Source organism: Engystomops pustulosus, chromosome 8, assembly GCF_040894005.1.
Source record: "Engystomops pustulosus chromosome 8, aEngPut4.maternal, whole genome shotgun sequence".
Lineage (NCBI taxonomy): Eukaryota > Metazoa > Chordata > Amphibia > Anura > Leptodactylidae > Engystomops > Engystomops pustulosus.
This window is the reverse complement of record NC_092418.1, coordinates 71,853,849-71,875,648: the sequence shown is the minus strand read 5'-3', so window position 1 is coordinate 71,875,648 and position 21,800 is coordinate 71,853,849. Positions and strand designations below refer to the sequence as shown.

Here is a 21,800-nt window from a genome sequence, read left to right as displayed (position 1 = left end):
CACGCGTGTGAAAAATGCAAGTGTGGAAGGGGCCTTAGCTTGAATTCTTGAAGGTTTAGAAATGAGCTGTGACCACATAATAGTTATCCTGATATATGAATTAGATTTTCTGTTTAATAAAACTACATGTGAATAATCGGATCATTAGTAAGGGTTTTTTTTTACACTGGGTAAAAGATAAGATATTTTACCCCCAAACTATTAATTCACAATTAGTTCTTATAACATCAGGTATGCTCTGTAGAAGACATTTGCTGGCTCATGAAATATGATGACCTGTTTGGTGAGTTTACAAGCTGAAAACAATTCTCCATGTCAGCCCCAGGCTCCTTCGTCATCTATAATACGCCTTGCTACTGTTGGGAAATAGTTTGGTGAAGACTTGTCTGCCGAGCGCCACAGACTTCCAAAGATGTCTCAAAAAAAGACCTCGGAAAAATTGGTTTTCTTTGTGAATGGGAAAAAGGTATGTTTATATTTGAATGGGTCACTTTCCTTATTGTTGCAATTTTTATAGTAAGTATCTTAGATCAGAAAAATAAGGTCATTTAAAAGAATTTGGAAATCACAATGGTATTGGTAGAATGTAGCTCAAAAACTGCATTTGTCAATCCAGCTTTAAAGTACTAATGTCTCTGATCAGAATCATATTTTATGACTTGCTAAATTTTACACAGTATTGGAAATAAATTATACAATGTTTTCCATAAAATGATATTCGAAGCATAGGGATGGTATATTTGGATTGTATGCCAACTCCTATAGTTTGGAATTAATAAAAGAGCTTTTTCTTTATAAGCTGCATCGCAAACTTAATTAAAACCAGCACTTTTAACTTAAAAAAAAAACCTAAATGTATTTACTGGTTATTGTCCAAGCATGTCTGGGATTTAACTTCTACTAATCATGTACTGTATGTAGCCCAATTTTTTTGCAGTTGTGCATGTAACAGCGTAGCTGAACAATGTAAACCTTAGAACTGATCACATTCCAAGTCTGCAAAAAAAACTGAAGGCTTCAACGTGGGTTAGAAAACATTTTTGTTATTTTTGGCAGGTCCCTATTGCCTTCCATGGGGGACATTTATCTTTTTTTTTTTTTTTTGGTACTGGTGTATTCATATAGACCCTGTTTTATGTATGTCCCTAATTTAACATAGTCTTTTTATGCTGTGATATATATATCTCCGTGTTCTATGTTCTTTTGTTTGCATTTTTTAAAAATTTCATTTAATTTGTTTTAAATCATAAATATGTATGGTTTATTTTATTAATCGCATTCTGTGATTTTTAACATCGTGTTGATCACAATTTACAATTTACATTTTTATTATTAACACAAAAAAGTATACATGCTCCTTGAAACATACCTAAAAACACCCCACAATACACAAGGTCATAATTTGACCTTTCTATATTTAAAATGACTCTTAATTAAAAATATGCAAATAGTCATCATAAAAAATGTTAAACATTTTTATGTATAATATAGGCCAACAATTACAAATATAGTTAATGTTGGAAGGTCAGATCTAAATAGATTATCCTTGAAAGGGACCACTGAAAGGGTTCACCTGTATTGGTTTATAGGGACAATATTGCTATATTTAACAAACAGATAGACGGTGAGATAATTTAAGCATGCTTTAAATCATGCACCTGCGCCACCATCTTTTTTACGATCGCCACGCCCCCGAACTTCATCGGTTGCCATGGTAGCCTCGGGTCTTCGTTTGACCCGAGACTATCTGGCATCTGCAGATTCGTTACAATGAGCCAGTGGCTCATTGTAATGAATGTGCCGCAAAAATGCCATATATTGCAATACAGAAGTATTGCAGTATATGGTAGCCGCGATCTGACTATCTAGGGTTAATGTACCCTAGATGGTCTAAAAGCTAGTGAAAAAAAAATTTAAAAAAAAGTTTAAAAAATAAAAAAAATTAATAAAATATAAAAATTCAAATCACCCCCCTTTCCCTAGAACGGATATAAAACATAATAAACAGTAAAAATCACAAACATATTAGGTATCGCCGCGTCCCAAAATGCCCGATCTATCAAAATATAAAAACAGTTACGGGCGGCGGTGACCTTCGTGGCGGGAAATGGCGCCCAAATGACCGAAATGCGACTTTTACACCTTTTTACATAAAAAAATGAAATAAAAAATGATCAAAATGTTGCACAGACCTCAAAATGGTAGCAATGAAAACAACGCCTCATTTCGCAAAAAATGACCCCTGACAAATCTCCGTGCGCCAAAATATGAAAAAGTTATTAGAGTCAGAAGATGGCAAAAATTTTTTTTTCTTTTTTGTACACATTCGTTTAATTTTTGAAAATGTATTAAAACACAATAAAACCTATATAAATTTGGTATCACCGCGATTGCACCGAACCAAAGAATAAAGTAGGCGTGTTATTTGGAGCGAAGAGTGAAAGTCGTAAAAACTGAGCCCACAAGAACGTGTAATTTTTCCACATTTGGAATTTTTTTTCAGCTTTGCAGTACACGGCATGTTAAAATAAATAACATTACGGGAAAGTAAAATTTGTTACACACAAAATAAGCCCTCACACAGGTCTGTACACGTAAAAATGAAAATGTTATGGATTTTTGAAGTTGGAGAGCGAGAAATGAGCCGAAAAACCCTGCGTCCTTAAAGGGTTAATGTCTAGAGATGAGCGAGCACTAAAATGCTCGGGTACTCGTTATTCGAGACGAACTTTTCCCGATGCTCGAGTGCTCGTCTCGAATAACGAGCCCCATTGAAGTCAATGGGAGACTCGAGCATTTTTCAAGGGGACCAAGGATCTGCACAGGGAAGCTTGGCCAAACACCTGGGAACCTCAGAAAAGGATGGAAACACCACGGAAATGGACAGGAAACAGCAGGGGCAGCATGCATGGATGCCTCTGAGGCTGCTTAATCGCACCATTATGCCAAAAGTATGGGCAACAGCATGGCAATGACAGAGTGACCGAATGAGGCTAGATAGCATCTAAAACATCCAATAATTGACCCTGACACTATAGGGGACTATGCAGAGGCAGCGGCAGCAGCGGCAGGCTAGAGAGTGTCTTGGCAACATACCCCAAATGGCTTAAAACCAATGGGTGGCAGAGAGGAACCAAAGGAGGTGAGCAAGAAGCGCTCAAATAATATCGGTAAATGATAAAAGTTTGCCAGTATATTTTGTGGATTACACAGCAGGGTGGCGACAAAGTTAACAAGTTTGATGTGGAAGCCATGAAAACAACCCAAAATTCTGCCTGACACAGCTCGTTTGATAAGGGGACGATGTATGGAGGCAGTGAACTAGTAGTAGATTAAAGGTGCTGCAGTTAAAACTATGTTAGTTGGATCTTGGGATGGAGCTGGCGCTCAGCTGCCAGGCGAGCTTTCGCCAATCCAAGCCCCTGTCTCTAGGCTACTCCCCAAACAGCACTTCTAAGAACCTTTTGTATAAGATCAAGTGTAGTAGTGTTCTTATAAGTTTGGGTTCTGGCGGGTGAGGGGAATGTAAACAGATGCGCAAGAAGCGCTGAAATAATATTGGTAAATGATAAAAGTTTGCCAGTATATTTTGTGGATTACACAGCAGGGTGGCGACAAAGTTAACATGGAAGCCATGAAAACAATCCAAAATTCTGCCTGACACAGCTCGTTTGATAAGGGGACCATGTATGGAGGCAGCTATATGGACTACTTTTGGAGGCAGCTATGGCGATGACGTGTGGAGGTAGCAATGGAGACAACGTGTGAAGGCAGCTAAAAAGACGACGTGTGGAGGCTGCTATGGAGACAATTTAATTTGGATAGTGCCTGTATGTGGCAGTCCAAACAAGTTTTCAAACCAGAGGAGCAGGTAGCTGGTCCTCCAGAAAAATTACATAGATTGAGTGCCTGTATGTGGCAGTCCAAAAAAGTTTTCAAACCAGAGGAGCAGGTAGCTGGTCCTCCAGAAAAATTACATAGATTGAGTGCCTGTATGTGGCAGTCCAAAAAAGTTTTCAAAGCAGAGGAGCAGGTAGCTGGTCCTCCAAAAAGATTAAATAAATTGAGTGCCTGTATGTGGCAGTCCAAAAAAGTTTTCAAACCAGAGGAGCAGGTAGCTGGTCCTCCAGAAAAATTACATAGATTGAGTGCCTGTATGTGGCAGTCCAAAAAAGTTTTCAAAGCAGAGGAGCAGGTAGCTGGTCCTCCAAAAAGATTAAATAAATTGAGTGCCTGTATGTGGCAGTCCAAAAAAGTTTTCAAACCAGAGGAGCAGGTAGCTGGTCCTCCAGAAAAATTACATAGATTGAGTGCCTGTATGTGGCACTTCCAAAAATTATTTAAAACAGAGGACAGGGTAGTTGGCCCTCCAGAAAAATTAAATACATAGAGTACTATAGCCAGAGCCAGTTGGCCCTGGCAAAAAAATAGCCAGTTTCCTCTGCTTTAGTGTACAAAGAAAAGGAGAAGGAGGACAATGAGGAGGAGGAGTGCATACATTATTCAGGTTCAGCTTCTTTCACCTGGTGGAGAATGGAAATGCGGAGAAATCCAGGCTTTATTCATCTTGATAAGCGTTAGCCTGTCAGCGCTGTCAGTCGATAGGCGTGTACGCTTATCGGTGATGATGCCACCAGCTGCACTGAAAACCCGCTCAGACAACACGCTAGCAGCAGGGCAGGCAAGAACCTCCAAGGCGTACAGCGCCAGTTCATGCCACATGTCCAGCTTTGAAACCCAGTAGTTGTAGGGAGCTGTGTGATCATTTAGGACGATGGTATGGTCAACTACATACTCCCTCACCATCTTTCTGTAAAGATCAGCCCTACTCTGCCGAGACTGGGGACAGGTGACAGTGTCTTGCTGGGGTGACATAAAACTGGCAAAGCCTTGTAAAGCGTACGCCTGCCAGTGCTGGACAAGCTGCCTGGTCGCCTCCTCTCCCTCGCTACTTGTCCCGCAGAAGTACACCCTCTGCCGCTAGCGCTGTCAGAAGGGAAATACTGTTTCAGCTTGTGCACCAGGGCCTGCTGGTATTCATGCATTCTCCCACTCCTTTCCTCTCCAGGGATGAGAGTGGAAAGATTTTGCTTGTACCGTGGGTCCAGGAGAGTGAATACCCAGTAATCGGTGCTGGAATAAATTCTTTGAACGCGAGGGTCACGGGATAGGCAGCTTAACATGAAATCTGCCATATGCGCTAGAGGCCCAACGCGCAAGAATTCACTCCCCTCACTGGCCTGACTGTCCATTTCCTCCTCCTCCAACTCCTCCAACTCCTCTTCTTCTGCCCATACATGCTGAACAGTGAAGGACTGAACAATGGTCCCCTCTTGTGTCTCGCCAACATTCTCCTCCTCTTCCTCCTCATCCTCCTCCACCTCCTCCGATATGCGCTGAGAAACAGACCTAAGGGTGCTTTGGCTATCAACAAGGGAATCTTCTTCCCCCGTCTCTTGTGACGAGCGCAAAGCTTCCGACTTCATGCTGACCAGAGAGTTTTTCAACAGGCCAAGCAGCGGGATGGTGAGGCTGATGATGGCGGCATCACCACTGACCATCTGTGTTGACTCCTCAAAGTTACTCAGCACCTGACAGATATCAGACATCCACGTCCACTCCTCATTGTAGACTTTAGGAAGCTGACTGACCTGACTACCAGTTCTGGTGGAAGTTGACATCTGGCAGTCTACAATCACTCTGCGCTGCTGGTAAACTCTGGATAACATGGTTAGTGTTGAATTCCACCTCGTGGGCACGTCGCACAACAGTCGGTGAGCGGGCAGTTGGAGGCGGCGCTGCACTGCCCTGAGAGTGGCAGTATCTGTGCTAGACTTCCTGAAATGCGCACAGATGCGGCGCACCTTCGTGAGCAAATCAGACAGATTGGGGTATGTCTTGAGGAAACGCTGAACTATGAGATTTAACACATGGGCCAGGCATGGCACATGTGTCAGTCTGCCGAGTTGCAGAGCTGCCACCAGGTTACGGCCGTTGTCACACACAACCATGCCTGGCTTCAGGTTCAGCGGTGCCAGCCACCGATCAGTCTGCACCGTGATGCCCTGTAATAACTCTTGGGCGGTGTGCCTTTTATCGCCTAGGCTCAGCAGTTTGAGCACCGCCTGCTGTCGCTTAGCGATGGCACTGCTGCTGTGCCTAGAGCTACCGACTGATGGCGCCATGCCCACGGATGGTAATTCAGAGGAGGAGGTGGAGGAGGGGTGGGAGGAGGAGGAGGCATAGTAGGCCTTTGAGACCTGGACCGAGGTAGGCCCCGCAATCCTCGGCGTCGGCAGTATATGACCAGCCCCAGGGTCAGACTCGGTCCCAGCCTCCACCAAGTTAACCCAATGTGCCGTCAGCGATATATAGTGGCCCTGCCCGGCAGCACTCTTCCACGTGTCCGTGGTCAGGTGGACCTTGTCAGAAACGGCGTTGGTCAGGGCACGGAGGATGTTCTCTTACACGTGCTTGTGCAGGGCTGGGACGGCACATCGGGAAAAGTAGTGGCGGCTGGGGACCGAATATCGAGGGGCGGCCGCCGCCATGAGGTTTCGAAAGGCCTCGGTCTCTACCAGCCTATAGGGCAGCATCTCCAGGCTAAGCAACTTGGAGATGTGGACGTTGAGGGCTTGGGCGTGTGGGTGGGTTGCGCTATACCTCCTTTTGCGCTCCAGCGTCTGGGGTATGGAGAGCTGAACGCTGGTGGATGCTGTGGAGGATCGTGGAGGCGAAGATGGGGTTTTCGCACGGGAGGTGTTTGGGCCGGGGTCCTGGGCAAGAGGCTGACTAGCAGATGACACAGGGGAAGGAGCAGTGGTGTGCCCGGCAGGAGGTGAACGGGCTTGGTGCCATTGAGTGGGGTGTTTAGCATTCATATGCCTGCGCATACTGCTGGTAGTTAAGCTAGTAGTGGTGGAACCCCTGCTGATCCTGGTTTGGCAAAGGTTGCACACCACAGTCCGTCGGTCATCCGGTGTTTCTTTAAAGAACCTCCAGACTTCTGAAAATCTAGCCCTTGCCACGGGAGCTTGACTACGGGCAACATTTGGCGCTGATGCACCAGCTCTGGCCCTGCCTCTCCGTCTGGCCCCACCACTGCCTCTTCCAACCTGTTCTGCTATAGGACTCGCCTCCGTCTCAGAAGCACTGTGTTCACCCGGCCTATCAACCCAGCTTGGGTCTGTCACCTCATCATCCTCCGATCCCTCAATCTGCTCCCCCCTCGGACTTCCTGCCCTGACAACAACTTCACCACTGTCTGACAACCGTGTCTCCTCATCGTCCGACACCTCTTTACACACTTCTTCCACTACGTGAATAATGTCATCATCACCCACAGACTGCGACTGGTGGAAAACCTGGGCATCGGAAAATGGCTCAGCAGCAGCAGGACAAGTGGTTTGTGACTGTGGGAAGGGTCCAGAAAACAGTTCCTCAGAGTATGCCGGTTCAAATGCCAAATTTTGGTGGGAGGGGGCAGACTGGGGGGAAGGAGGCTGAGGTGGAGGAGCTGGAGGAGTGCCGTTTTCGGTGACATGGGTGGACTGCGTGGAAGACTGACTGGTGGACAAATGGCTAGAAGCATTGTCCGCAATCCACGACATCACCTGTTCGCACTGTTCTGGCCTCAACAGTGCTCTACCACGAGTCCCAGTAACTTGAGACATGATGAACCTAGGGAGTGTACCTCTGCGGCGTTCCCCTGCTCCCCCATCAGCAGGTGGTGTCTCACCCCGCCCAGGACCACGGCCTCTGACCCCTGCAGTAGTTGGACGCCCACATCCACGCCCTCGTCCTCTACCCCTAGCCCTCGGGTTAAACATTTTCCAAATTAAAGTGTAAACTTGAAAAAAAAAAAAATTTGTGTTTATTTTTTTTTAGTTTTTTATTTTTTTTTAACAAAACGATGCTATCCTATTGCTATGGCTAGTTTCTAACCTACACTGACAGCACACAACTGGATTTTGTGCTTTGCAAGATGAGTTTGAGCTATAAAATGAAATAAAAGGTAAAAAAAAATTGTCCTACTTCGGTGTTTGAGGTGGATATGCGTGTCACTAAGAGCTAAACACAACGGTCGCAGGTCTCCCAGCAAATTCCTCACAGTATGGTACTAGCTGCACTACTAGTGCCAGCAAGCCCAACCACAAGCAAACAAAAAAAAGGAAAATATAACGCTATTGTAGGCCTAAGTAAGCCGTTGGGGTTCTCCTATGGCTATTTTGTAGCCTACAATGAGAGCACACTGCTTTGCAAGATGAGTTTGAGCTATAAAATGAAATACAGCTAAAAAAAAAAAAAAATCAGCAGACTCTGCCTAATTCTACTCAAACCCCTAATAAATTATCCCACTTCGGTGTTTGAGGTGGATATAGGTGTCACTAAGAGCTAAACACAACGGTTGCAGGTCTCCCAGCAAATTCCTCACAGTATGGTACTAGCTGCACTACTAGTGCCAGCAAGCCCAGCCACAAGCAAATAAAAAAAAAAAAAGTATAACATTATTGTAGCCCTAAGAAGGGCTGTTGGGTTCTTGTAGAATCACTCCTGCCTAAAACTATTCTAATAGAACAGCCTAACGCTTTCCCTGACCAGCAGCAGCTCTCTCCCTAGCGGCATCCAGACACAGAATGATCCGAGCAGCGCAGGCAGGGGCTAGTCTATTCCAGGGTCACCTGATCTGGCCAGCCAACCACTGCTATCGACGTGTAAGGGTACCACGTCATGCTGGGTGGAGTGCAGAGTCTCTTGGCTTGTGATTGGCTCTGTTTCTGGCCGCCAAAAAGCAAAACGGCGGGAGATGCCATTTTCTCGAGCGGGCGAAGTATGCGTCCGAGCAACGAGCAGTTTCGAGTACGCTAATGCTCGAACGAGCATCAAGCTCGGACGAGTATGTTCGCTCATCTCTATTAATGTCCTTTCCAGAGTTCACACCCCTTAAAAAACATGTCTAAAACCCTTAACAAATGTGACAGGGCAATTTATACACTGTCAGAGATCTACTTCATTGTAGTTAGAGTAAATGTACTGTTGGTAAATTTGTAACCCTCTCCTGTTAAGATATATATTGAAATGAATCAATGTTAATACAGAGCAAAAAAAGGATGGTATGTCTCAATCAGTCCTGATTGCAACATAAATTGCCAACTGCATAGTTAAGTGATGTCTTATAAGAAACTCTATATGAGGCATAAACACAGCAGGGTCGCTGCTGGCAAAAATCTGGTGAAACATTTTCCATGATGACTTAAAGGGGTATTCTCGTCTGGGTATTTACATTTCAGTTTGATAAATCTTCCATATATAAACATTTCTTCAATTAGATGTTATTAAAAAAAATGTTCCTGTGTGAAGATAATTTCTCATAAATGTAGCCATTTTCTCGAGCGGGCGAAGTATGCGTCCGAGCAACGAGCAGTTTCGAGTACGCTAATGCTCGAACGAGCATCAAGCTCGGACGAGTATGTTCGCTCATCTCTATTAATGTCCTTTCCAGAGTTCACACCCCTTAAAAAACATGTCTAAAACCCTTAACAAATGTGACAGGGCAATTTATACACTGTCAGAGATCTACTTCATTGTAGTTAGAGTAAATGTACTGTTGGTAAATTTGTAACCCTCTCCTGTTAAGATATATATTGAAATGAATCAATGTTAATACAGAGCAAAAAAAGGATGGTATGTCTCAATCAGTCCTGATTGCAACATAAATTGCCAACTGCATAGTTAAGTGATGTCTTATAAGAAACTCTATATGAGGCATAAACACAGCAGGGTCGCTGCTGGCAAAAATCTGGTGAAACATTTTCCATGATGACTTAAAGGGGTATTCTCGTCTGGGTATTTACATTTCAGTTTGATAAATCTTCCATATATAAACATTTCTTCAATTAGATGTTATTAAAAAAAATGTTCCTGTGTGAAGATAATTTCTCATAAATGTAGTCATTTTATCCCTTAGAAACGAGATGGCTTCCCCGGATACGGCCACCTCTGCCTGAGAGATTGCACAGATAAACAAAAAGTTTTTGTATATGAAATGTCCGGGAGTTACTGCAGGTCCTACTCCAGTACTGTAGTAATGATTGCTGAATCCTGGTGGTCCGGCAGGACTCTATAGCGCATGTCTGGCCACCGCTGCCAGAGTGTGACGTGGTCGTAACCGAGGAAGCTATCTCGTTTCTAAGGCAGGGCCGGCGCTATGGGTAGGCAAAGGTGGCAATTGCCCAGGGCCCCTGGGAGAAAGGGGAGAATCTCTTCTTTCAAATGAATCTTGAATTTTGTTTCTAGGTGCTATGGATCCAGAGATATTCAGGTTTAAAGTGAGACCATCAGGTGCCATTTTTATATATAAAAATCACTCCCAACTGCAGTTTAACAGTTAATATCTCCGTTTTTCTACATTTTAGAAACACAAAGTTAGATGCATATAAAAGAGGAGACTCTCTTCTTTCATAGGAAAAAGGAAGTAAGGTTCTATGTGTCACAGAGCCAGAGATACAGCCCCCTGAAATTAAACCCCCCAAATCCAGATTCTTAGCCATCAGGCTGCAGGGAGCATTTGCTGCACACAGGAGCTGCTGCACCTCACAGATAATGGAAATATTCACTTTATATGTTACTACATTTTGAGAAGGGATAATATCAACTAATAGTCATGGTTTTAACCCTTCTCTATGCAGAACTATCTAAGAAAACACTTTGGGCCACATGTATCAATCGTTTTTTTCTGTTGTTTTTGCGCCTTTTCATTCAGGCGCACCGTTTTTGTGCTATTTTTGCGACTAAACGGCAAATTAGCTGCGCAGCAAAAATAACCAGCTTTCCCTCATTTATCCTAGCAATCCAGATATTTTGCTGTGCCTAATGATATTCATCATTTGCGACTTTTAATTTAGGCGCAAAAACTGGCGCAAAAACACTCCAGCCCGAAGGTGGCGTTAACTGAGAAGAAAGCACTGAGCTCCTTTGCAGAACAGCTCATTTCTAGCAGCAAAGATCAGCCAGACACTGCAGACACTAGTACATATAATACAGACATGAGATGCTCTGCAGACACTAGAACATATAATACAGACATGAGATACTCTGCAGACAGGAGCTGCAGACTCTATTTACAGTTCATCATCTTCTATTTACAAAACATTCTGCAGAATCCTGAGCTCACAGCAAGAGAGAAGAGAACGTTACAGAATGTTGCACATAGTACTGACAAGTGTCCCCCATGTAATTCTGCACAGTATCACCAGTGTTTCAGAGGGGACTGAGCAGAATTACAGGGGTGCAGCAGGACACCAGCACTGGGGGATCCCCTCCAGGAGAAGCCCCTGCTGAGGAGGTCACTGGGTGCTGGGTGTCACACACCTGGGTGCTGCTGTTAGGGTCATTCTCATTCTGGGATGTGGAAGAAGCAGAGAGGAGCTTGTAGCAGGATCACATGTAAGTGCCTGAATCTAACATTGCGCCAAAATTGCGCCTAAACTATGTTAAAGTAAAGTGATTAATAAGAGGCAGGAAATTAACTTATAACAGATGGTTGTAGCTTGTGATAATTCTGTAAAACAGTGCGCCAGAATTTAGGTGCAACTACTACACTTAGGCGCACAAAGTGATAAATGTGGCCCTTTCTCTCTTATTCCCTTTTATTTTGTGATACTGTTTTAGGAAACTAGATTTTCTTTATATAAGTATCTGGATTTGTACATATTTTAGATGAAATTTTGAATGTTAATTGCCAAATGCATCGCCTGGTTGTCTGCTTTCAAAATGATATAGGTTTATGGCGCTTTTACTTTTTATTCTGTTTTATTGATATATTTTGCAGGTTGTGACTGTCTAAAAATGTGTAGCTGAAAAGCAGATATCTAGTTATTACAGTTTTAATGATATTATGTGGATTTATTCATGTGAACATATCAATAGGGCACATTTGTGAACTCTACAAATGTCCATGTTTGGATCAAATTTTTTGCCATCAAAGTCAAATTTTAAGTATTTTTAATACTTCAAATTTAATGTTTCAATTTGAATCAAAATTGCATGAAGGCGCCTATGTTTATAAAATTTTTGATGCAATTTTGAAAATGGGGCAAGTGTCTGCTTTCAGAAAATATCGGTCCCTCTCCCCAATGGGCCTCACAGTCTAATCAACCTACCAGTAATTTTTTGGAGTGTGGGAGGAAACCGGAGGACCCAGAGGAAACCCACGCAGACACAGGCATACAAAATCTTTGCAGATGTTGACCAGCGCTGCAAGGCTGTAGTGCTAATCACGGAGCCACCATGCTGCCCATAAATCTCCCTATCATTTATCTATCTCCTATAAAATTCTCCCATATTACAGTTTGTTTTACCATACTAAAGGGAGCCTCTTGCTGACTGTGACTGGTCATAAAATATTTTGGGGACCCACTTTTAGTTTTGCCCAGGGCCCCACTTTGCCTAGAACCGGCCCTGTTCTAAGGGACAACATGGCTATGTTTATAGGAAATTTTCTTCACACAGGAACATTTTTTTTAATAACATCCAATTGAAGAAATGTTTATATATGGAAGATTAGTGAAACTGAATGTGAATGCCCAGATGAGAATACCCCTTTAAGCCTGTTGTGAGGGCTGGCAACAATTAAGAGCCACAGACCATTCATTACCCACTAAGGGTATTTGGATTTATTGCATAATGGCTGCTGTATTTACCCCTGTGGCAGTTCTGCACTCATTCCACAACCAAATCGGATAGTTTCTGCCGTGTACGATACTTGAGATTTTGCCACATTTGGGGGAAGAGCTCAGACTTTGCATTGCATGTCCCCGCCGTGACTTGTTTTTTATTTGTTACAGTATTTGTGTCATCAATTCCATACACTACAATTCTACTGATATATGCTGCAAATTTACCCAGTGGAAATTTCACATAGCAAATCCACATGTGTTCTGTTAACTCTGTAGATACTCTGAATATATATTGCATGTGGGAGTTATCTATCCCTCAACAAGTGATCACACATTGCGTTTTGGTTGCTTTTAATGCAGTAGCTAAAGAGGAGACTTGCCTACATACATTGTTGTCAACATTGCGTTTACAAAACACAAACGTTATTGCAATGTTAACACACGTGCTAACAAAACATTAAAGAATGCATGCTTTAACACCACATTAACGCATGCGCTAACAAAGCATTAATGCATGCGTCTTGTAAACACAATGTTGACAACAATGTATTTAGGCAAATCTCCTCTTCTGCTGTTTAACCCCTAGGCGCACCAGGACGTTATAGTACGTCCCCTCGGCTAGATGCTAAGCGCACGGGGACGCGCTATAACGTCCTGCTTCTGGCACCGGCTCACAGCTGTAATACCGCGATCGGAGTCGACTCCGATCGCGGGTGTTAACCGCTTACACGCTGCGGTCAAGCATGACCGTGGCATGTAAGGGTGTTCCTGCTATGGATCGGATCCCCCGTGCTGCTTCCCGGAGGATCCGATCCACTTCTGATCAGCTCCGAGGACTGCCATGTGCCCCGGAGCTGCCCGATCTCCCTGGCAGTCAGACCCTTTCCTGGTCTGACTGTAAACTGTCTGAGCATGCATCAGTATTGTAGAGCAGTGTACTGAGCACTGCTGTAGAGCAGAGCATCGCTGCTTCAAGTTCAAGTAAGTATAAGTAAAAACATGTAAAAACGCTAAACACTACAAATTAGAATGAATAAAAAATAAATACAAAAAAATATAAGCCCCTAAAATGTCACTTTCCCATAAAAACACTTAATAAAGTATAAAAAACACAAAAAAAACACATATTTGATATTGCCAGGTCCGTAACAATCTGTATAATAAAACAGATCCGAAAAAAGATCATTTTTAATGAATACTTTTTAATTTAAAAATGCTCTAAAAAGGATTTAAAAAATGTTATGCACTCTAAAATAAGCCCCTTAAAAAAAACAACAGTTCTCGCAAAAATAAGCCCTTTAACAGATTTGTGAGGAGAAAAATAAAAAAGTTATGCATATGAAAGACAGCGATGCTAAAATTAACAACATTTTTGCCAAATTAATTTTTATTCAGTAAAAATGGGAAAAACTAAAAAATCTATATAAATTAGGTCTTTTCATAATCGTGGCGACCCATAGAATAAAAATAATATACTATTTTTATGGTATGGTTAACGGCCAAAAAAAAACACATAAAAATTTTCATTTCCTCCACCAACAAAGAGTTAATAAAATCTCACTAATTAGCTATAGATGCCCCACAATTACGTACCAGAAAGTGCATCGCATGTGGCAAAAGAAATAAGCCCCTATAGGTCCACATTAAAAAAAGAAAAAAAACATAGCCTGTACAATGTGACATAGCAAATCTGATCTGGATGGCGCCTCCTTCCCTTCTATGCCCGCCGTGCAGGTAACCACCACATATGGGGTATCGGTGTACTCGGGAGAAATTGGGTATCAAACTTTGGGGAGCCTTTTTTCATTTAATCCATTGTAAATGTTTAATTTTCTACCCAAAATGAGTGTATTGTCAAAAAATATTACAATTTGCAGACTGCTCCTCCACTTTATTTCAACCCCTATAAAACACCTAAAGGGTTAACAAACTTCTTAAAAGTGGTTTTTCATACGTGTAGTTTCCATAATGGGGTAATTTACGAGTCTCACTATTATTTAGGTCTCTCTATGTCAATTAGAAGTTGAGCAGGTCCATCTAAATACGGGTTTTGGTGATTTTACAAAAAATGTGAAAAATGATACCTAAATTCTGAGCCTCATAACATTCTAGTAAAATATGTGGAATCTTAAAAAACCATACCAACATAAAGCAGACATTTGGGAAATGTAAGTTATGAATTTATTTGGGAGCTATGACTATCTGCATCAAAATTAGAGAATTTAGAACGTTGAAAATAAAGAATTTTTCAAAATTTTTGCCATTTGTAACCACTTATAGTGACACAGGGCAGATCTGAAAAATGGGGCATCCTTAAGGCCAAAAGAGGCTGAGTCCCGTAGGGGTTAAAAAAGCATGCATTAAACGCAAACAAAACGCAACGTGTGACCGCAGCCCAAAATGCAAAACTGGGTGGGGGGAATTTTATTGCAGCAGTAATTAGGTTTTAACCTTTGTATTGAAAAAGCCTGAAGGTGCTGTAAAAAGCTGTGGCATACATTTGCATATTGTGGAATACAAGCTAACAAGAGACCCCACAGCACCAGCAAATACTTCACTGTATTAACATTACATTTTGTTTTGTGTTTTTTAAAAAATTCTAGATAGAAGAAAAAAATGCAGATCCTGAAATGTTGTTGCTTCCCTACTTGAGGAAAAATCGTATCCTTCTTTGCAGCTAATGCTTATGATTTTAATACAGGTACATGTGTTCACACTTAAATAGGGCCTATCGGTAAGTACAAATTGTCGAAAGACCTCATTGTTGCCGTACTCCTGTTTGTTTTTAAGTCATTCACCCAATTAAAAGATTTGAATCAACAAACTTTATATGTGAGTTTTTTCTTATATTAGCCAAGTAACCTATTATTTTAGTAAGGCAGAACGAGATATACCCCTGTTCCCCCTCCAATAAAATAAAAAGTATCTGCCCCTTTTGCTACTATAAGTAAAGTTTTAAAAGAGGTAGGTCATTCAGGTTCTCTTTCACTAGTTTTTCCATGTAATATCTGCTCTTCAGAAGACCACCTACTTCCTTCTCCTACTATGTGTTCTTCTCACAACTATTTCCAGGGCTTGTCCCGTGCATCACCCTAAGGCCCCTTTCACACTTGCGTTTTTCACACGCGTTTTCTGCGCGTGCTTTTGACACGCAGAACTTGCATTGCACTCTGACCTATTGTAACCAATGGGTCTTTTCAGACTTGCATTTTTTTTCATGCGCGTTTAAATCTCGACATGCTCTACTTTTGCAAGTCACGCGCGTGAAAAACGCACCATACAAGTCTATGGAGATGCATCAAAAACGCATTGCACTCTGAGACACTTGCAAGTGCAATGCGTTTTTCACACATCAATTGCCATAGAAAAGGTAGCGCTCTGTCCTGAGTCTGTCCCGCGTGAAAAACTGAGACACTGAACAAACTGTGACTGAAAACTGATTGCACTCTGATGCAAAATGGGCGTTTTTCACTGACCAAACCCTGATCGCACCCTGATCAAACTCTGACGTGATCAGCAACGCAAGTGTGCACACCATTCTCCAAACCTGCAAGTTACCTAAAAAAAACACCAATTTGCCATGGAATGTATGGTGCTCTATAAAGAAGTAATGCAATTGTCATGAAACCGATTCTATGTAATACTATGACATAGCGCTGACAAATGCTTTAAACAGTCTATGTAATGCTTTTGGCTCATGAGCGTGCCATCTCTTTGTTTTCCCTGGATATGTACAACCTCCACCTGTTTTCAACGCCTGACACCTGGGCTATGGTACCCTGTTTCCCCGATAGTAAGACACCCCTGATAGTAAGACGTAGTGAGGGTTTTAGGGGGGTCGGCTAATGTAAGACGTCCCCCGAAAGTAAGACATAGTAAACTTTACGTTGGAAAAATATAAGCCATAGAACCGGTACCTTTTGCTGCATTAACTGCGGGATCCGCATGGTTAGAGCGGGATGCGGATGGTTAGAGTGGGATTCGGCCAGTTAGAGCGGGATGCGGACGGATCTGGAGCGGAATGAGCGGAGGGATGTGGAGGCCGCGGGAGCAGCAGTATGTGTTGTCCGTGGTTCATCAGGATCATGGACAACATACAAAAACACGCAGCCTCAGTGCCCTCATGTGCAGCCGCTGGTGGCCCCTATGACTGGCCCAGCTACTGCATGAGGAAGAAGAAGCCACACCTGTACCCAGCACCACAGAGGAATTGATCCGATCGCCATTACAGTATCAAGTAAGCAATTCACAAAATGCACCATGTAAAGTTTTCTTAACTTTTTCCAATATAAGACATACCCTGAAAGTAAGACATAGTGGGACTTTGGGGGGTAAAAAGAATGTATGACACTGTCTTACTTTCGGGGAAACACGGTAACGGTCTTTCTCACAGGTAGGTGTATGAGTAAATGGTTACCATGCAACAGTCTTTGCCAGAACTTTCTTCATATGCCGTTTGTTTGAGATAGAGGTAAAGTGTGTCAATATGTTTTGTGACCGCAGCCTCTGATAAAAAAATATTTGTGCAACCACTTTAATATATTGATTACCCTCAATACACACAATAGTGTGTCATGTCCTGGAGGCTATTACGAAATCTGGTCCCTGGAATTCTTGCCCACTGGACCCAGTGGAACTGATCACCCCACTGTGTTCCCCAACTCAGGCCACTACTAAGTTTCTGGATCCAGCTCATCATCTTGAGGGTCTAGGCTAATTGTAACCCAAAGGTTAATGGTTTTACCAAACCAAGCCAGCATCCAAAATATAAACAAATTGAAGCAGCACTCCCATTTAAAGTGTCCTTTTATTTCACTGGTGTTCATATACTAGCAACATTTCAGCTTCTCAATGAAGGCATTATCAAGTAGCCTCAATAATGCCTTTATTGGGAATGTCAAATGTTGCCTGTATCTGAACACTGGTGCAATGAAAGGACACTAACTCGGAGTGCTGCTTCAATTCATATAAATTTTGGATGTTGGATTTTATTTACATTAACTACGCCACAATTGTATCTTTCTGCGGCTTAGCAGGAGGCTCATTGGTTGACAGCACAGAGTATCTAGACAAAACAAGTCTAGAAATATAGGCTTTGTGTCTACGATTGGGTCTTAAGTTTTAGTCTCTGTTTTGATTCTGCTACCGAACACTCTGATTGCTGTCGTGCTGCTAATTCAGCATAGCCGACCCAGCTTTTTGGAGATTGTTGCCAGCCATTGTGACCGAGGTTCCTGGCTGAGTTAGTGCCATTGTTCCTGCTATCTAGAGGACTTCTCCTCTGCTAGGCCAGCCAATTTACAGCCTTGCTTTCCTCAGAGGATGGAGTTTGCCTGCCTGTTTTCTTCTGCTGTTAGCGTTCTCCTAATAAAGAAACTGTGAGTTTACAAGATCATCCATTTTTTCTTACCAAGATTGTTTTCTGTCTGCATCCCTGGCCGCTACCACCATGGTCATACCATTTACCAACCTTCATTGTCACGTGGCCTCTCCCTCTTCTTGCTATACCCTGCTGGCCCTAACTTTTGTGGATGAGGCCTTCGCTAGGTAAAGGTTACCATGACACCTGCAGCCCAGCCACCATCAACCTGGTATCCTGGTCCCTCTTAACAGCTGCCCCATCCATCGCTGGCTCCTGGTGGGGCCCCTAGCAGAATGTGATTTGGGTCATTTTTTGTAAGGTCCAAGCCAGCAGGAAGTAGGACTTTGCTGTGAAAATATATATATACTTTATACAACGTTTACTTAAAAAACTTTTTAAAACTACAACATCTAGATTCCTTAGATAAATCAGGTGCAACACAAGAAAACTCTGTCACTGTAAACTTTGCTTTGCAGTTGTCTTGGTCACAAAAATAGGCGTAAATACATCAATCCTCTGGAAAAAGTGGTAAAAAAAAGTGCCAAAAAAAACCTGCTAATCTCTCCCACAGTGTCTGATCTGTGTGGAGTCAAACTGAACCAAACCTGATAAAAAAAACACACACATACTGACTATAGACTATCAAAATGTTGCACAATACCAGTACAAAAATGAATAGTTTGTTAATTCATATATAATAGTACAGAAAAATGTGTCCAATAGTCCTGTCTATAAGACATTCCCATTTTATCCACTTTCTACACACTAAGCCCTAGGTCTATCCCTCTTTTCTATGTAATCTCTCAGCACCTGAAGTCACTATACAGGTTACTGTGCAGGTCAAGGCATGTGGAATTTTGTCCATATATAAACAAGAAGACCAGCTTACCCATATTACATCTTTATCATTGCACAGATCTCCTCTCTGCTTCAGGTGTATGCCATCCAAACAAACGAAAACATGATCCAGAGTGTGAGAAAAAACTGTGTCTTGCTTTATTTTCAGATGTGCATGTCCAGTTAAAACGTCCCAGGTCTACGCGTTTCAGGTGGTATTACCAACCTTAATCATGACTGATTTGATGGGGTATGCCCCGCTCCATTTAACTTGTCCCCGACCGCCCACTGACGAAAGATGAGTCTGCAGCAACATCTTTTGATGTTGCTGCAGTTTTCTTCTGCACTAATCGCGGGAGCAGAACCGGGTCACCGACAGTCGGAGACTCTAGGGAGAATTATTACTGCTTCTCCCTTCTCCACTCCTCACAGAAACGCACTGAAATAGCATGATGCACGGAGGATGAGAGCCCAAAAATGTGAAGAAGCCACATCATCCATTTTATTCACCCAAGCATAACATCTGCAATGTTTAGATTCTCCATGTTTAAAGTGACATCATTTCTTGCTCCAGTATAATATTGTTATATCTTTATAAAAAAACATATGTGAAACATACATTCTGGACTAAAATGCATCTTTGCAATTAGATAAAGTGCACTTATAAAGTGCATTAAAGTTATGTCACAAAATATACAACTCCACGAGCAAGGAATATGGCATGTAGATAATCAGACCCAGCTGTATTGCGGATCAGTTATTCACTGCGCATGAGCTGCTATCTCAGTTGTCAAGACTAAGACCACTCTGTTGCATATTCACCACCAGCAATACTGACCTGACGGTCACCTGACCGCTGGGTATGTAGGGATTAATCAGAGCTGCTTGGTCTGACCCAGTTCAGCTTTGATCCAACATCTGCCCCCACAGGGGTCCTTCCCCCTATAACTAGGGCTCTTACAGATGCAGAATTACAGAATTTAAAAAAAACATTTGAAAAAAGAAAAAATGTTCCCCAGGAATCTTTTGTGACCTCAAGGGTGGCATATAAAGTTTAAGCACATACTACGTATACTACGTATAAATAAATATTTAAAAATAAACTTTAATATTCTCCAAAGCACTCCCCCACTACACTATAAAAAAACATCATCATAGTTGCTCTGTTTGCCCCGGACTACAGTTTTAAAATCCCTTATCTGTATACATTTTGTTATTCTCAGTATACAAAAACAGCTCCACACCGGTAAAAACCAGTGGAATTCTGTACATGTACTGTAAATAGCAGCTACAAGAGCATATCTTGGAGAAGCTGGGCCCCATAGCAGACATTCATTTCAACATGATATCCACCATTGTACCTAAACTTTTACATTTTTAAACTTATCAACTAAGTTTAGTCTTCTAACCCCACCTTATACCTGACATGGGGCTGCAAACCTTTAAAATACTATTAGAGTAAGTTAAAAGGCTTTTAGTAAGATAGTTTGTTGCTATGATATGCACTTAGGCCTCCTGCACATGATTATTTATTTTTCCTACAACTGCAATTTAGCCAAACATACAACAACACATTCTGCAAGAACTGTAACTACACCAGGCTATAGGATTATCAGGAGAATTGGTAGAGATTAGCGTTTAGACTGATTAAATAATAATAGGATTACAGTATTGTACTCACTAAACAGGTTCTTCTTACATTATTCGTCCAGCTCTTTGGTACATAAAAGTAGAATCATTGTACAGTATAAGCAAGTCATGCTACATCTTTCCCACAGACCAGTGATGTCTTGCAACAAACATAATGGACTCAAAGTTAGATTTATATTGGGGTAACCACTAAATCCAAGTGGAGTGGCTAATGTTGGACTTCCCAACTCCCATTAAGTCTTTCTACCAAATTAGAATTCTTGTGTATGGCCATCTCTAGACTGTATAAAGCTGGTAACACCCTTCTGGTTAATTAGTATAATTAAAAGGTTTATTTTACATGGCAGGAAGCCAAATATAAAAAAGATAATTACAGTTTACAGTGCCTGCCTCTATGAATAGGTGTCCCTGTGATTGATTTTGATGGAATATTTCCTTTAAAGAGAACCCGTCATGCAAAATAACCCCCCTAAACTAAATATATTTTCATAAACTGCCATTAGAGAGCATTGCCTCTATCCCTTCATTGTCCCTCTACATGCCTGTAAACCTAAGCAATGAGGTCCTAAAGCTGTATGCAAATGACCTGTGAAATGTCCAATGAAGCATTAGCATATTCAAGCTGTCCACTCTATTCATGAGTGGGAGGCACAGTCACACCCCCAGTGCTTGACTGACAGCCTGTATAATGATGTGAGGCTGTATAATGATGTGCTTCCTGGTGCTGGTGGCCACGCCCCCTGCAGCCTGTGTGTGTGTGTGTGTGTGTATATGAGAGATAATGCAGCTCCATGCAGCCATGTTATAGCAGAACATGTCAGATTCATGTGTAGCTGATGTCTGTGTCTCTCACCTGTATATTAGGAGGATGCAGCATGTCAGCAGATGCAGCACAGACACTAGCCATGCTTTACTATACATTACACACAGACATGAGCAGGGGGAGGAGAGGGGAGGGGGAACAGGGGTGACATCATTGCCTCTGACCATGTGACCAGCCTCATTTACATGATAAAGAATAGATGATTTTACAATGAATAATGTATGAAATAACTAGATAAAGGCTGGGATGGGATCCTTGTGAGCTGCTCCAACAGGTAGTAGTGACAGGACTAGTGACACAGACCTGATGACAGGTGTCCTTTAAGTTAAAGGGGTATTCCCATCAGGGCATTTAAATTTAATTAAATTCATTTGCCATATATAAACATTTCTTCAATTGGATGTTAATAAAAAAAAATGTTCCTGTGTGAAGATAATTTCTCATAAATGTA

General features: G+C 42.2%; 1 protein-coding gene across 4 annotated transcripts in view; it reads left to right on the top strand.

The window, feature by feature from the left end:
* Positions 1 to 338: 338 nt before the first annotated feature.
* The window catches only part of LOC140075372 (aldehyde oxidase 1-like), a 152,418-nt gene continuing 130,956 nt past the window's right edge, over positions 339 to 21,800 (top strand). For 2 of the 4 annotated variants that reach the window (XM_072121172.1, XM_072121170.1), the window contains exons 1-2: positions 339 to 466; positions 15,281 to 15,338. In XM_072121172.1, the coding sequence (XP_071977273.1) occupies positions 413 to 466; positions 15,281 to 15,338 (112 nt within the window). In that variant the 5' untranslated portion in view covers positions 339 to 412. The remainder of the gene's footprint in view (positions 467 to 15,280; positions 15,339 to 21,800) is intronic. The other 2 variants (XM_072121173.1, XM_072121174.1) reach the window with 2 other exon arrangements.